The 17,770-nt window shown below is 44.5% G+C and overlaps 1 protein-coding gene across 9 annotated transcripts in view; it reads left to right on the top strand.

Moving 5' to 3' along the window:
* The window catches only part of shank3a (SH3 and multiple ankyrin repeat domains 3a), a 307,884-nt gene that overhangs the window by 152,994 nt on the left and 137,120 nt on the right, over positions 1 to 17,770 (top strand). For 8 of the 9 annotated variants that reach the window (XR_002195651.2, XM_020040539.3, XM_020040544.3 and 5 more), the window contains one exon: positions 7,794 to 7,902. Coding sequence is in view for 8 of the 9 variants with exons in the window: in XM_020040539.3 (XP_019896098.3) it covers positions 7,794 to 7,902 (109 nt within the window). In the remaining variant the exon portion in view is untranslated. Of the gene's footprint in view, positions 1 to 5,263; positions 5,518 to 7,793; positions 7,903 to 17,770 lie in introns of those variants that run through there. The other variant, XM_020040543.3, reaches the window with a different exon arrangement.

Below are 17,770 nucleotides of genomic sequence, written 5' to 3'. Positions count from 1 at the left end.
CCTGCGCCTGGTTCCCTCCAACACTACACCTTGACAAGTTGTCACAGAATGATCCACCAAACCTGGAACCAGCAGGCAGTCCCTGCAGAGAGGGTATATACCTGGAGGGGCGATTGGGGGTCTGACTCCCTCTCCTCAGATGATGACGAAGCGGTCTATGAGAGAGTGGAGGAGGATCCCCTTGGGGAGCAGTGCTGGGGGTTGCCCCAAGACGGGTTCGGGGTGCCGCTGTGGGGCATGGACCAGTATGGAGTGGTCAAGCCCCTCACCAAAGAGCAAGGGGAGCTGGTGAAGGGTCTCCTGCAGGACATGCAGGAGGCAGGAAGGACAGGACGCAGGCGAGGCCGGAGGAAGAAGAGGGCGAGGTGCCCAACGCTTGGTCCGAGGTCCCCCCAGGAAAATTTTAGGGGGGGGCTGAGTGGGTGCCCGGGGGAAGTCCCGACGGCGCCCCCTCTATGTCCGGTGCCTCCTCGACCCCGTGCAGGCTGGCCAGGCTGTAGGCTGGCAATTAGGCGCACACCGCTTCCTGCTCCGCGGCCTTCCGCCGCCCCTGTCCCTGCGCCACGGCGCCGATTGCCCACTGCTGCTTTGGAGCAGCAGCCAGCGCCTCCTACCTGCCAGCAGCGGCAGTCAGCGCCCCCTGCTGCATTGGAGCAGCAGCCAGCGCCTCCTACCTGCCAGCAGCGGCAGTCAGCGCCCCCTGCTGCATTGGAGCAGCAGCCAGCGCCTCCTACCTGCCAGCAGCGGCAGTCAGCACCCCCTGCTGCTTTGGAGCAGCAGCCAGCGCCTCCTACCTGCCAGCAGCGGCAGTCAGCGCCCCCTGCTGCATTGGAGCAGCAGCCAGCGCCTCCTACCTGCCAGCAGCGGCAGTCAGCGCCCCCTGCTGCATTGGAGCAGCAGCCAGCGCCTCCTCCCTGCCAGTGGCAGCAGCCTGCACCGCCTGAGGCCGAGGAGGAGTGGCCTGCACCGCCTGAGGCCGAGGAGGAGTGGCCTGCACCGCCTGAGGCCGAGGAGGAGTGGCCTGCACCGCCTGAGGCCGAGGAGGAGTGGCCTGCACCGCCTGAGGCCGAGGAGGAGTGGCCTGCACCGCCTGAGGCCGAGGAGGAGTGGCCTGCACCGCCTGAGCTTGCCGGGGTTTGGCTGCCACCGCCCTCTCCTGTCCCGGCCGCCCCGGCGCCTCCTTCGGCTCTTCCGGCTACCGACCCACCGTCGGCTCTTCCGGCTACCGACCCACCGTCGGCTCTTCCGGCTACCGACCCACCGTCGGCTCTTCCGGCTACCGACCCACCGTCGGCTCTTCCGGCTACCGACCCACCGTCGGCTCTTCCGGCTACCGACCCTCCTTCGGCTCTTCCGGCTACCGACCCTCCTTCGGCTCTTCCGGCTACCGACCCTCCTTCGGCTCTTCCGGCTACCGACCCTCCTTCGGCTCTTCCGGCTACCGACCCTCCGTCGGCTCTTCCGGCTACCGACCCTCCGTCGGCTCTTCCGGCTACCGACCCTCCGTCGGCCACCGACCCTCCGTCGGCTCTCCCGGCTACCGACCCTCCGTCGGCCACCGACCCTCCGTCGGCTCTCCCGGCTACCGACCCTCCGTCGGCTCTCCCGGCTACCGACCCTCCGTCGGCCACCGACACTCCGTCGGCTGTCCCGGCTACCGACCCTCCGCCGGCCACCGACCCTCCGTCGGCTCTCCCGGCCTCTGACCCTCCACCGGCCACCGACCCTCCGTCGGCTCTCCCGGCTCCAGACCCTCCGCCGGCTCCTGATTTTCGGCCGGTTCTGCTTCCCCGGCCTGTCCCGACGGCTCCATCACCCTGGTTAGTCTCGGCTGTTCCGCCCCCTCGGCGGGTTTGTGCCGATGGGGGTACTGTGCTGCCCCGCCCCCCCTCCCTTGGGCTGGGGTTCGTCTTGGCCCGTCCGGTGGCCGGGCCTTTGGGGGGGGGTACTGTCATGGTGCGGTGAGCAGCAGCGCCACCGTGCCATATTTCCACAAGTTCCCATATTCTCACGAACACATCCCGGACTGTCACATGTTTCCCATCTTCCACACCAGGTCCCAATCTAGCTCGTTTGTATGTGTATATATGTTTCCCCTCTGCTCCCCACATTGTGGATCATTGTTGCTGTCGCTGTCATTGTTGCTGTGTGTGCATTTAATTGGTGAGTGTTATTGAATGTACTGTTTGAATGTTAATTGTTAAGACGCATGTTGCGCACTTTTATTTCATTCAGTCATTAGTATTGTTTTTCCGTTCGTGTTTGGTTTGTTTGTTGTTTTAATAAATCCCACGAACGAGAGTACTGCCTGCGCCTGGTTCCCTCCAACACTACACCTTGACAAGTTGTCACAATACATCTTAAAGGTTTCATGACACTGCGCGTTTGAAAGCGATTGGTTTTGATGACGTGAAGCACATATGTGCACATGCCGTATACCAAGAACTGTAGAACAATTTGGTGAACATTTTAGGCTCAACAGCACCAGTTTATAACCAGTGGCCAAACATTCCGGAATGCATCTCTGACATACACTCACGTAAAGGATTATTAGGAACACCATACTAATACTGTGTTTGACAGAACTGCCTTAATTCTACGTGGCATTGATTCAACAAGGTGCTGAAAGCATTCTTTAGAAATGTTGGCCCATATTGATAGGATAGCATCTTGCAGTTGATGGAGATTTGTGGGATGCACTTCCAGGGCACGAAGCTCCCGTTCCACCACATCCCAAAGATGCTCTATTGGGTTGAGATCTGGTGACTGTGGGGGCCATTTCAGTACAGTGAACTCATTGTCATGTTCAAGAAACCAATTTGAAATGATTCGAGCTTTGTGAAATGGTGCATTATCCTGCTGGAAGTAGCCATCAGAGGATGGGTACATGGTGGTCATAAAGGGATGGACATGGTCAGAAACAATGCTCATGTAGGCCGTGGCATTTAAACGATGCCCAATTGGCACTAAGGGGCCTAAAGTGTGCCAAGAAATCATCCCCCACACCATTACACCACCACCACCAGCCTGCACAGTGGTAACAAGGCATGATGGATCCATGTTCTCATTCTGTTTACGCCAAATTCTGACTCTACCATCTGAATGCCTCAACAGAAATCGAGACTCATCAGACCAGGCAACATTCTTCCAGTCTTCAACTGTCCAATTTTGGTGAGCTTGTGCAAATTGTAGCCTCTTTTTCCTATTTGTAGTGGAGATGAGTGGTACCCGGTGGGGTCTTCTGCTGTTGTAGCCCATCCGCCTCAAGGTTGTGCGTGTTGTGGCTTCACAAATGCTTTGCTACATACCTCGGTTGTAACGAGTGGTTATTTCAGTCAAAGTTGCTCTTCTATCAGCTTGAATCAGTCGGCCCATTCTCCTCTGACCTCTAGCATCAACAAGGCATTTTCGCCCACAGGACTGCCGCATACTGGATGTTTTTCCCTTTTTACACCATTCTTTGTAAACCCTAGAAATGGTTGTGCGTGAAAATCCCAGTAACTGAGCGGATTGTGAAATACTCAGACCGGCCCACCTGGCACCAACAACCATGCCACGCTCAAAATTGCTTAAATCACCTTTCTTTCCCATTCTGACATTCAGTTTGGAGTTCAGGAGATTGTCTTGACCAGGACCTACCCTAAATGCATTGAAGCAACTGCCATGTGATTGGTTGTTTAGATAATTGCATTAATGAGAAATCGAACAGTTGTTCCTAATAATCCTTTAGATGAGTGTATATTATCAAGGTCAGTGCGAGAAGGTTTGGGGAGAAGTGTGTGTCTGGGGTTTCACTTCAGGGAAGCTAGTTCCACTATTGTGATGCCAAGACAGAGAACAGCTTTGACTGGGCTGAGTGAAAGCTGAAACAGGTGGGACTGCCAAAAGACCAGGGATGGATGAACAAGGTGGGGATGTAGGTCATGTAGGTACATAGGCTTTGAGCATAGCCTGACCGTAGCCACATTGCTTTCACCTAACAGATATGGGAGTATATTTGTGTTTCTTTTTTTTCTTTTTCTTTTTTGTGGGCCTTGATTATGTTGTGGTGGAATGTGTCTCTAATGTGGTCATACGTTTGGCAGAAAATCCTTTCCACTATCTTTTTCAGCAGTGTGCACATAGGCCACCATAAGCAGACATGCCTAAAAAAGGCAGGCTATCTCAATACCAAGGCCATGCCCACTTAGTTTAGACATTGTCAATCAATTAATTCTGGTTCAGGTACTCTGCTACCGTGGACTCTCTGTTGAAGTCAAGGTAGCATTCCAATGTGTTATGTTTTTGGTATTTTCTTTCCATTGTGTCAAACTGTTGTCTTTTTGTTCTCATAATTATAGTGTCTGTGTTGGTCCCCCGGGGCTCCATAGGGTCTGTTTTTGTTTGTGAAAAGAGCCCCAAGACCAGCTGGCATAGGTTGTTCTCCTCTACAGCAGGTTTGTCTCTGTAGATGAGCACTTTACTGTGGAAGATTGGATAATTGATTTGCTTTAGGTGGGTGTGAATTTTAACAGCTGTTTTCTGGGTTTTGATGATTAGTTGGAATAGTAATGTTCTGTAATCATTATTTGTGATTTTTGCTTTATTGTTTTTGCAGGCGTGTTTTGATTATATATATTTTATAATTACTGTTTTAGTGCTTTTCCATATTGAAGGTTTTTTTTCAGTTTTTTTTCAGCATCTTTTTCCTCGTGTTTTATTATTAAAAAGTTTTCAGAAAATTCCTATTGATTTTTGTATGTTAGCTAACAGGTTAAATATACATTTCGGTCTTTATATTGCTAGGTTTGTACCTTCACTGTGACAATGAAACAGATTCTAAGGACATTCTTGGAGGATCTCTGTCTCTCTGATCTTTTTCTTTCTTCTCTCTCTCTCTTTTTCTCTCTTCATTCCAATGGGAAATCTATACTGATCTACTTAGTAATAGACACTGTTTGTGTGTGCGTATGTGTTTGCGTGTGTGTGTGTGTGTGTGTGCGTGTGGGTGTGTGTGTGTGTGTGTGTGTGTGTGTGTGATTGAGTTCATTAGGATGTGTACTTAAGTAGATTAGCCATAACAAAACAGTTCTCTCTACTTAACAGTTTTCTCTACACTCAACATGCAAAATTACACACATCATACCAACACATTGCTAGCTAAACCTCCCTCCACCCTTTCCAGTAATGCATTTCATACAGTAGTACACACACAGACGGCTCTTCCCACACACACAGATTGCTGGCAGTCAGAGCTTAGTCTTTGTATCCTATCACCATAACAACCGCTTCTCAAATCATCTGAAAAAAGCTGGAGTAAATTTCTCCTCAGTACAGCTGAGGATGGTGAGAGGAGCAGTCGACAGTCTTTCTCACTGCCAGAATGTGTGTGTTTGTGTGTGTGTGTGTGAGAGAGAGCTAGGGGGGAGCCTGGTATAGGCGAGTGTAGAAGAGATGAAAGAGGGAGAAAATAGATGTGAAGTTGTGGAGTAGAAGAGAGGGTTTTTGGAAGGAGGACTGTATTTGACTCCTCACATGGTGAGTGGCACATGGCTTTTATGTGATCTTCTGTTAATCAGTGACACTTGCCACGGACAAGTGTTTGTTTAAATCTGTGCAAGCATGTGTGTCTGTTCAGTATTTTTTGCTACTGTACTTTATACTGCATGTGTGTGTCTGTGTGTGTGCGTGCGGTTGTGTGTTTCAGTGCATTGAACGATTATGTAACAGGTGAGGCAGAGAAACCTTGAAAAGATAGAATAGTAATGATATCTCTCGCTTAGCCTAATCTAATGGGTTACTGGGGAAACATCTGAACACAGATCTCTACCACTGAGCTAGCACAGATGTCTAATAGCATCTCTTTATTTCACCATAAGCCTATGTTACAGTCTATACCAATATAGTCTTGAATATTTCAGATGCTATTTCAGATGCTATATCAATATTGTATCACCTTGTCTCCCATTCCTCCATGTTGTTAGCAGGAGTGAAACTAAAGCTACATGTACGGTGGAATCATTAGTTACCAGAAAGCTGGAGTTCTATGAAATCTCTCTGTTAACTCAGTTTTTCTAAATCCGTAATTTCAAACAATGCAGGAATGAAACTGATGATAATGTAAAATCAAGGAGTACCTGAATTGTAAAGAATTATGATCTAGCATTTGATCAGGATGCAATTACAAATTCACACTTTAGTTATCTTTAAATGGTACTGCATTGCTATTGTCTTTGCAAACCAACTTGGTTAAGTTGTACTGGGGATCTGTGATCTGGTCCAAATGCCTTGTCGGACAGTTGTTTCATCAATGGTTCAGTTTCGTAATGTATTTTCTGATGTCCCCCTACACCTACAGCAAGAACAAATAATTTTAGATATCATCCTGCAGTCTCAACAGACGAAAGCAACATATACATCCAACAAGTCACTTTTAAATCCCTGATTCCGGGCGATGGTTGTGTTCACTTTTACCTGCTGTTATTGGTTTGTGGCAGGACATTGACCACGTCTCCATTGTGTCAGGCAGGCCTGAAACACAAACAGCACAGGCTCAGCTGGTCTCTACATATTATTACAGTGTGTTTTTATTGTAACCAAGGTATTAGTTTGTGCAGAGTAATGTACCATTAGCAGTATGGTTAGCACTCCCCTCTACTGTAGGTAAGTAGCTTGTTAACTGTTAACAAACACTTTATTAGGTGGTCTAGCAAGCTAAACAGATGGCTAGATGGCTTGTTGACTGTTATGTCTAGCTGAACATCCATGGTCAGGATCATCTAAGTTGGATCATCTTATCCTTTGAGGCTTTGAAAATCCACTTGCTGCACACTGCTGGCATGTGAAAAATTCAAAGCAACTGGGAACATGTCATGGCAGGTATTGTTGTTGTAATGCTACAACAATTGTGAGAGAGGAGGTGCAGACATTTGAATAACCAAACTGATTTGACCATTGAGGACTGCAAACCTTAGAATAGTGAGAGCAAAGAGCATTGGTCAGCTCATCTCCCCATAACCAACAGCTTTACAAACACCCATTCTACTATTATTTCTTTTTTTGTGTTTTTTAATATTCCTCAATATATGTGTTCATTGGATTTATTGGATATAAATTTGAGTGGGATTTTTACAGTGTTCTTCAGTCAGAACAATCAAAAAATAATGAATTGCTTAATGGTTCAAAACTGCTGGACCAAAACAAACCTTTAATTACAATGCACAGTGTAGGAGCTAGTTGTTTACAGGATGTACACTGCTTGGGGAATTTGTCTGAAAGAGAAGTGCTCTGAACCGTCTTCTGTTTTGGGTGAAATTAGTACGAATCTTTAATCCATCAGAAATAGAGTAGTAATGGAATATTGCTGTGCACCTGACGGTGGCTAATGCTCTACTGTCGCTACCCAAATCTTCCACTTGGATTGACATGAAACCCACACATACACATGACAGTATACTTCAGCTTTCATCTCACCTGCATTATTAAGCAGCTCTATCCACATGAGTGTTACATCACCCAATCGCAGAGCTCTATCCACATGAGTGTTGCATCACCCAATCGCGGAGCTCTATCCACTTGAGTGTTACATCAGCCAATGGCAGAGCTGTCTGTTTCTCCATGTCTTGAGCTTTTTCTCTCTCGTTGTGTCTCTCTTTCTCTCTTTTTCTCTTCCTATCTTTATCTCTTACTCCTGCCCCTCTCTCTCCATCTCACTCAAAATATCCACTTCTCCCACTAATTAATATTATATTACATTCACATGAGATCACTGTGCATGGTACTAGTTGAATGACATGCTCTCTCTCTGTCTCCAGGCGAACCTGAAGAAGTTCATGGAGTATGTTCAACAAAGGAACATTGAGAAGGTGTCAAAGTTTCTGGAGAAAGGTCTGGACCCCAACTTCCATGACCCAGAATCTGGAGGTGAGGACTGTGTTCATTCTCTATCATTCAGAAAAAATGGAATCAGTGACACTTGCAGAGTTCATTCACAGTGGCTGGAAAGTATTCAAACCTCCTCACTTTCTCCAAATGTTTTGTGTGCTATTGATTTAATATATAATTACTTAAATATGTTTTGTCATGAATATTCACACATAAACCATAATGACGAAGTGAAAAGCGGCTTTTTGAAATTTGAGATACTTCAGGTTTTCATTTTCCAATTACTTTAAAGTGAGAACCTGAAATATCTCATGTGCATATTAAATAAATAGTAAATATTCAGACCCTTTTTCTTTACTCTTAACAAGTTGAGCTCGGATGCTTCTTGTGTCTTTTGATTGTCATTAAGAGCTAACTGCTTTCTAGAAGTTTCCTGGGACCACCTGTGGCAAATTCAGTTGATTGGGTATGCAGTTGTCTATCTAAGGTCCCACACTTCACAGTGCAAGTCAGAAAAAGAAAAAAAAAGCCATAAAGTGCAAGGACATCTCCGTAGACCAGCTCATAGAACTGGGGAAGGTTCTAAAAAATATCTATAGCATTAAATGTTTGGATCCTCCAAGACTCTTCCTATCACAGACTGCCCGGCAAGAGGGGCCTTGATCAACAACCCAATGACCGCTCTAACAGAATTTCAGAGTTTCTCTGCAGAGATAGGAGAACCTGCCAGAATGCCAACCATCTGCAACACTCCATCAATCAAGACTTTATGGTAGGAACACACTCCTGAGTAAAAGATACGAAATGCCGCCTGATGGACTCAACTCAAGTCTGTAGCACAACAAAAGTAAAGTGGTCTTACTTTCCGAAGGCACTGTAGATAAATAACAAAAAACACTACAACAAAACATGAATAAAAACATGCTCATTGATTAGATAAACCACTTCCCTGTAGATGCCACTGATTATTGGTGAGGGAACAAACATTGGCTTGCCAGGTCAGAGCACTGTTTGTTGCACATCAGACAATGTACTGCAAGTACATTTAGAAAAAGTATCCACACAGCTGTAGTCCAATCAGGGAATTACTCCCTACTAAGGTTACTGTTCTACAGATTGTACTTCCTGATGATCCTGATTATCATCGCTATTATTACAAATAGATGGATATGGATAAAGACTAACAGAGTTGAAGAAATAGAAAGACAGACAGATGGAAAGACAGACAGATGGAGCGACAGACAGAGGAAGATAACAAGCTGTGTTGTGATTGTTCTGGTTGGCTGCCCACTCAGTGATTTCTGTCTGGTCCTCTCTGCCCCATCCCAATGCATGCTGGGCAAAGCTGGATTATTCTTCATGGTAATCTCCTCATGTTTATAAAATTGTTTGTGCAGCCATTAATTGAATCTCCAATGGAGTGAACCCTAAGAAAGCAAGAAAGAGCAGATAAAATAAGCGTTTGTTACTTTTGTTCCAATTGTCCAAGTTCTCCCACTTAAAAAGACGAGAGAGGCCTGTAATTTCCATCATATGTACACTTCAACTATGAGAGACAAAATGAGGGGGAAAAATCCAGAAAATCACATTGTAGGATTTTTTATGAATGTATTGGTAAATTATGGTGGAAAATAAGTATTTGGTCAATAACAAAAGTTAATCTCAATACTTTGTTATATACCCTTTGTTGGCTATGACAGAGGTCAAACGTTATCTGTAAGGCTTCACTAGGTTTTCACACACTGTTGCTGGTATTTTGGCCCATTCCTCCATGCAGATCTCCTCTAGAGCAGTGATGTTTTGGGGCTGTCGCTGTGCAACACAGACTTTCAACCCCCTCCAAAGATTTTCTATGGGGTTGAGATTTGGTGACTGGCCACTCCAGGACCTTGAAATGCTTCTTATGAAGCCACTCCTTCGTTGCCCGGGCGGTGTGTTTGGGATCATTGTCATGCTGAAAGACCCAGCCACGTTTCATCTTCAATGCCCTTGCTGATGGAAGGAGGTTTTCACTCAAAATCTCACGATACATGGCCCCATTAATTCTTTCCTTTACACGGATCAGTCGTCCTGGTCCCTTTGCAGAAAAACAGCCCCAACGCATGATGTTTCCACCCCCATGCTTCACAGTAGGTATGGTGTTCTTTGGAAGCAACTCAGCATTCTTTGTCCTCCAAACACGACGAGTGTTTCAAAATTCTATTTTGATTTCATCTGACCATATGACATTCTCCCAATCCTCTTCTGGACCATCCAAATGCTCTCTAGCAAACCTCAGACGGGCCTGGACATGTACTGGCTTAAGAAGGGGGACACGTCTGGCACTGCAGGATTTGAGTCCCTGGCGGCGTAGTGTGTTACTGATGGTAGCCTTTGTTACTTTTTTCCAAGCTCTCTGCAGGTCATTCACTAGGTCCCCCAGTGTGGTTCTGGGTGGTTCCATTCTTGTGATCATTTTGACCCCACAGGTTGAGATCTTGCGTGGATCCCCGGATCGAGGGAGATTATCAGTGGTCTTGTATGTATTCCATTTTCTTATAATTGCTCCCACAGTTGATTTCTTCACACCAAGCTACTTACCTATTGCAGATTCAGTCTCCCCAGCCTGGTGCAGGTCTACAATTTTGTTTCTGGTGTCCTTTGACCATAGTGGAGTTTGGTCTTGGCCATAGTGGAGTTTGGAGTGTGACTGTTTGAGATTGTGGACAGGTGTCTTTTATACTGATAACAAGTTCAAACAGGTGCCATTAATACAGGTAATGAGTGGAGGACAGAGGAGCCTCTTAAAGAAGAAGTTACACGTCTGTGAGAGCCAGATATCTTGCTTGTTTGTAGATGACCAAATACTTATTTTACTGAGGAATTTACCAATAAATTCATTAAAAATCCTACACTGTGATTTTCTGGATTTTTCTAATTTTGTCTCTCATAGTTGAAGTGTACCTATGATGCAAATTACAGGCCTCTCTCATCTTTTTAAGTGGGAGAACTTGCACAATTGGTGGCTGACTAAATATTTATTTGCCTCACTGTATTTCACATTGTGGTCATGTTTTTTAATATACTAAACTCAAAGTTAATCCCAATAACTTTCTTTGATGAAGAGAAATCAAAATGTGAAACACATTTGTTGAGCTTCTTAGTGTTTTATTTTGTCATGAAACAAACACACGGGCTACCTCACTCTAATTGTTTGCTACAGTGTTACTGCAACACTCTTATCAGTCTTTGCCTAGTTGTGGTAAACACCAAGTCCATCATGTTTATCACACGTTTATCACTGACAAGGCCCTTAAAGGCACAATATTTGTCTTCTTAAATGAATCACTTGAAAGGAATGAGAGTGGAATCATCTGGAACTTAAACAACTCCTTTATTATTCTAATCAGAAACATTTAAAGCACAGGTGTCAAACTGGTTCCATGGAGGGCCGAGTGTCTGCAGGTTTTTGCTCTCTCCTTGTACTTGATTGGTTAATTAGGTCACTGATTGGTTAGTTTCTACCCTCACCTGGTTGTGTAGATATGAACTAGGAACCAATTAATAGGAAAAACCAAAAACCTGCAGACACTCGGCCCTCCGTGGAACCGGTTTGACACCCCTGATTTAAAGGGTTTAGGTCTTCTTAATCAAATGCTTTGATTTATTTGTACACACCTTCCTCATGATCATTGATGCCCAAGAGGTGAGATCTTGCATGGAGCCCCAGACCGAGGGAGATTGACTGTCATCTTGAACTTCTTCCATTTTCTAATAATTGCGCCAATAGTTGTTGCCTTCTCACCAAGCTGCTTGCCTATTGTCCTGTAGCCCATCCCAGCCATGTGCAGGTCTACAATTTTATCCCTGATGTCCTTACACAGCTCTCTGGTCTTTGCCAATGTGGAGAGGTTGGAGTCTGTTTGATTGAGTGTGTGGACAGGTGTCTTTTATACAGGTAACGAGTTCAAACAGGTGCAGTTAATACATGTAATGAGTGGAGAACAGAAGGGCTTCTTAAAGAAAAACTAACAGCTCTGTGAGAGCCGGAATTCTTACTGGTTGGTAGGTGATCAAATACTTATGCCAAGCAATAAAATGCAAATTAATTATTTAAAAATCATACAATGTGATTTTCTGGATTTTTGTCTTTCACAGTTTAAGTGTACCTATGATGCTTTGTAAGTAGGAAAACCTGCAAAATCGGCAGTATGTCAAGTACTTGTCCTCCCCACTGTATAGAGGGAGTCAACAACATGGCTATATAGAGGGAGTCAACAACATGGCTATATAGAGGGAGTCAACAACATGGCTATATAGAGGGAAACAATAATATGGTTATATAGAGGGAGTCAATACCATGGCTATATAGAAGGAGTCAACAACATGGCTATATAGAGGGAAACAATACCATGGCTATATAGAGGGAGTCAACAACATGGCTATATAAAGGGAGTCAATAATATAGTTATATAGAGGGAATGCCACTGCCAAGTCAAATAATATGAATAACATGTCAACAACATGGCTATACAGAGGGAAACAATACCATGGCTATATAAAGGGAGTCAATAATATGGTTATACACTCATCTAAAGGATTATTAGGAACACCTGTTAAATTTCTCATTAATGCAATTATCTAATCAACCAATCACATGGCAGTTGCTTCAATCCATTTCGGGGTGTGGTCCTGGTCAAGACAATCTCCTGAACTCCAAACTGAATGTCAGAATGGGAAAGAAAGGTGATTTAAGCAATTTTGAGCGTGGCATGGTTGTTGGTGCTAGACGGGCCGGTCTGAGTATTTCACAATCTGCTCAGTTACTGGGATTTTCACGCACAACCATTTCTAGGGTTTACAAAGAATGGTGTGAAGAGGGAAAAACATCCAGTATGCGGCAGTCCTGTGGGCGAAAATGTCTTGTTGATGCTAGAGGTCAGAGGAGAATGGGCCGACTGATTCAAGCTGATAGAAGAGCAACATTGACTGAAATAATCACTCGTTACAACCGAGGTATGCAGCAAAGCATTTGTGAAGCCACAACACGCACAACCTTGAGGTGGATGGGCTACAACAGCAGAAGACCCCACCGGGTACGACTCATCTCCACTACAAATAGGAAAAGAGGCTACAATTTGCACGAGCTCAGCAAAATTGGACAGTTGAAGACTGGAAGAATGTTGCCTGGTCTGATGAGTCTCGATTTCTGTTGAGACATTCAGATGGTAGAGTCAGAATTTGGCGTAAACAGAATGAGAACATGGATCCACCATGCCTTGTTACCACTGTGCAGGCTGCTGGTGGTGGTGTAATGTAGTGGGGGATGTTTTCTTGGCACACTTTAGGCCACTTAGTGCCAATTTGGCATTGTTTAAATGCCACGGCCTACCTGAGCATTGTTTCTGACCATGTCCATCCCTTTATGACCACCATGTACCCATCCTCTGATGGCTACTTCCAGCAGGATAATGCACTATGTCACAAAGCTTAGATAATTTCAAATTGGTTTCTTGAACATGACAATGAGTTCACTGCACTGAAATGGCCCCCACAGTCACCATATCTCAACCCAATAGAGCATCTTTGGGATGTGGTGGAACAGGAGCTTTGTCCCCTGGATGTGCATCCCACAAATCTCCATCAACTGCAAGATGCTATCCTATCATTATGGGTCAACATTTCTAAAGAATGCTTTCAGCACCTTATTGAATCAATGCCACATAGAATTAAGGCAGTTCTGAAGGCGAAAGGTGGTCAAACACAGTATTAGTATGGTGTTCCTAATAATCCTTTAGGTGAGTGTATATAACCATGCTATTGTTTCCCTCTATATTACGATATTATTGACTCCCTCTGTATAGCCATGTTGTTGACTCCCTCTATATAGCCATAGTATTGACTCCCTCTATATAGCCATGGTATTGTTTCCCTCTATATAGCCATGTTGTTGACTCCCTCTTTATAACCATGGTATTGCTTCCTTCTATATAGCCATATTATTGACTCCCTCTATATAGCCATGGTATTGTTTCCCTCTATATAGCCATGTTGTTGACTCCCTCTATATAACCATATTATTGACTCCCTCTATATAGCCATATTATTGACTCCCTCTATATAGCCATGTTATTGTGTCCCTATATATAACCATGTTATTGTGTCCCTATACACAGCATAGTGAATCAATAACATGGTTATATAGAGGGACTCAATAACATAGCTATATAGAGGGAGAGGGAAGGGGATAATTGAGCCTATTTGAAGCTGCTGATGATAAAGTGAACATGATATTGGACAGGGTTGTAATCTTTGCCTGAATGACAGCACCTTTTCTGAAGTGGCAATCCAATAGTTCAAATGAGATTGGATCTCCAGGAAAGGTTTGAGGTTGAACTCAATTGAAAGGGGGAAGTACCATGTACAGATTTCAACTACTCTGTATGGAAGGCATGATAGGGAGAGCATTGACTATGGTTATCACCTTAGATATGGGAGGAAAATCATGAACCAAGCTAATCTAATCATCCATGGATGGGAAGATCAATACTGTCAGTGTGCTGCACACCGGGTTTCAACTCCTGGGGCCGGTTTCACAAATCTATTTTAGACTGGTATAAACTGCTAGACTAGTCTACAATTTGCTCATAGACTAGTCTAATGCAAGTTAGACCTTTCCCCAAAATATAGACTGACTTACTTTAAACCAAAACAATTAGACACCTTACCTCCAGACTAACTTGGGTCTAAGATACTATGTTACCTTGGTAACAATCAGTAACAATCAGTTCCATAACAAAACAACAGCAAATAAACAACATAAAATCATTGTAGGCTGAGTCGTTAAATCGTTAACGTTAATTTGCTGGCTAGCAAGCTTCATATTAGCATAAGTCAACTTGACTTTATTAACATCAAATCGACGGCAATGAAGCAAAACTTTATTATCTTTTCTTATCTTTTTTCTGTCTTTAAAACAATCACAAGAAACATTGATAGCCAACTGTTACCCATAATCTCCTCTTGACTGTCTGGCTCTCCCTCTTGACAAGGTGGGGTGCTATCAGAGTCAGTGCGTGAAGGAATTGGCCGGTAATGTTGACAACACAACACAACCACTTTCCCGTCCTCCGCTCATCCCCCAGGACATATACGGTGGACAGTCGTCTATGTTCACTACCATTTCGGTTGTGTCTTTGATTTTCTCTTGGGGTCCTCCTCCCATTTTAGAATATTTATTCTTAAATATATATATTTTTTTGCATCTTGCAGTGGCATTTTTGTATGTAAAAAATTGGTGTGGCACAAACCATTTCAAAATTTACGATAAATACCAGTACAGCTACAAAAGTCCCTCTTGCTACAGATGTGTTTATTTAACACATCAACAAACAGCATGGCTCCACAAAACACCTTTAACGACAGAGAGGCTTGCTTCTACCAGGTGTTGTAGTACACATACTGGAGAGAGACAGAGAGACCTTCTTGTTTAATTTCTCTCCTCTCTCACACACATGTATAATTACTGTCACATTTACAAACCTAAAGTAGGAATGCAACCATGCTCAGAACCAATGTGACTACAGGGCCATACGCAAACAGCAATGAGCTCAACACCACTAAATGCCACAACGAAGCGGAAAGACAACTTTTTAGGGATACAGATCCATTACATGACAACAACCTTAATAGATAAGCATGGACACACTGACACTCGTCACCATCTATATCAATCGATCCAGCGCAAAGATATGACCAATGCACGGACAAGCACCACAAAGGCTTGATGATCAAATATGCTTTCACTCACCAAGGCTGAGGGTTCACTTGAGGAGAAAGGTGGCATGGCTTTGACTTTGGGAATTAAGTCATGTAGTTGCTGAATCAACTGGCTTTCGATGGACAACATGGCCAATGCGTAGAGTCGCGGCTGTCCCATGGTACTGCGAGTAAAGGTTTTCACCCTCTTCAAGGTGGAAAACTTTCTCTCCGACTCAAATGTCGTCATAGGTGTTGTTATGATTATTTTTCAGCAGTGTGATGGTCTCAGCAAAAGCCTCCTCTAAGTTGTTCTCATGGATGGATCTGAACAGAGACAGGGCCGTCTTACCAGTGTGAAGCTCAGTGTGGTGGTAGTGGTCAGCTCAGACTTCAACTTTTCCTCATTTCCTAGAGGCCATAGTTTCATCGCACAGTCAAGCTCAAATATAGGGAATGACATGACAAATAGTGGGAAGAGCGAGCTATCAACCAGCTTGGCAGCGATCAGGTGGTCACTGGGTGATGACTGTGTCGCATGCCTCCTTCATCACCAGCACTGTGTTGGTTACTCGTCGGCCTGGCTTGTCTGGTCCATCGTGAACGGTGGCAGCCCATTCATCAGTTTGCTTCGGCATATTCTGGACATTCTCCTTGAAACTTGTGAGCGCACTGCTAATTCCAGATGCATCCGTGCTCCGTTTTTGCAGAGGCATAAGGAAGAAAAAAAATTCCACCAGCTGCAGAAAGGCTCGGTCCCAGAGTTTTTTTGACAGGCAATATGCCTCACTTATGGTGGCCTCATCCCATCCTGGTTGTGTGCGTATGTCCTCCATACACAGGAGCAGCGCAGCGCGGTTTTCCCAAACTGCATTGACAGATCTCCTCCCTGTACACTTCATACATACAGTCTAATAGTTCATTTTGTACAATGCTAGATGTCCCCCTGAAGATGGGCTGAGCGTCATAGTGCCTCTTAAGTCTCGAATTGCCCTCGCACAGTTTCGAAAATGCATTTGAATATTCCAGGATACAGGGAGTCTACCGACTCGTCGTGCCCCTGCAGTGTGGTTTCACATTTTCCACAGTTTAATACGTTATGATCCGACTGAGTACGTACATGTTTTCCTCAACCTGTTTGTTATGCTGCTCAATGGAGCGCCTGTATGCACTGTCAACTTGGGCTGAGACATTTACCCTTCCAAGTAAGCCCAATATCACAGCATTGTCCTGATGACTCACGCTGCTCTCATGTTTTGCAATTCTCTCAGAAAGATGTTTCAAATCTTTGTAACCCGTCCCGACCAAGTACCATCTCCACCAAATAGCAGACATGGAAAACAGAAGTGCCTTTTTTGTATGCTAACCGTTAGCCACTTTTTCTTCAAAAACAACTCCACGTTAACCTGCTGTTACTTTTACCAGCAGTTGGAGTGATGACAATATCCCGTGGCTGATGGGCACCAAGTCGCTTTACTTCAAGTATCTCCTCCAAATTAAGTGTTTCAAAAGGGTGCTCGAGTATGAAATCCACTTTATTCATTTTCTCAAGTTATCTGCCATTTGTGAAGCTAACAAGCTAGCTAAGACAACCTACAGACAGACAGACAGACAGACAGACAGACAGACAGACAGACAGACAGACAGGCAATCAGGTCTGAAATACGAAATTACAGTGGGGCTACCAGCTGTCAGCCCCACTTGGCATCAAATTTGTGTGATCTACATTGATCACACTAACATTCTGAGCATGCATATTAATATTTTCACACGTACAATGTACATTGCATTGTGAGAGTGGGGCTAGCCCCACATTCACGCTAACATATGTCCTACTACTGCGAACTCGAATCGGTGGAACGCAGTCTGAAGCAGCAAGGCAGGGACCAATGAACATGAAATAAAATCCTAACACTAATGATATGCAATTTAGGAAAATGCTGTATTCATAGATAATAAATTATAGGAAGTAATCTTCGAGAAATACAAAAAAACAATTTTGTTGCAGTTCTTTCTGTTGACAGCAGGTGGGACTGTGCCATTCGCCCCTGGCATCTTGTACCATGTTTTTGTATCTTTCCATGGTTGGGTTAACGCTGTTTACTGAGGTAGCATTTTTTTCCCAAATAAAGCTTTTCTTTATGTTATTGCACTCTCCGCAAAACGGTCC

Source organism: Esox lucius, chromosome 19 (assembly GCF_011004845.1).
Source record: "Esox lucius isolate fEsoLuc1 chromosome 19, fEsoLuc1.pri, whole genome shotgun sequence".
In the NCBI taxonomy this organism is placed as follows: domain Eukaryota; kingdom Metazoa; phylum Chordata; class Actinopteri; order Esociformes; family Esocidae; genus Esox; species Esox lucius.
This window is presented reverse-complemented; position numbering and strand designations above follow the sequence as displayed.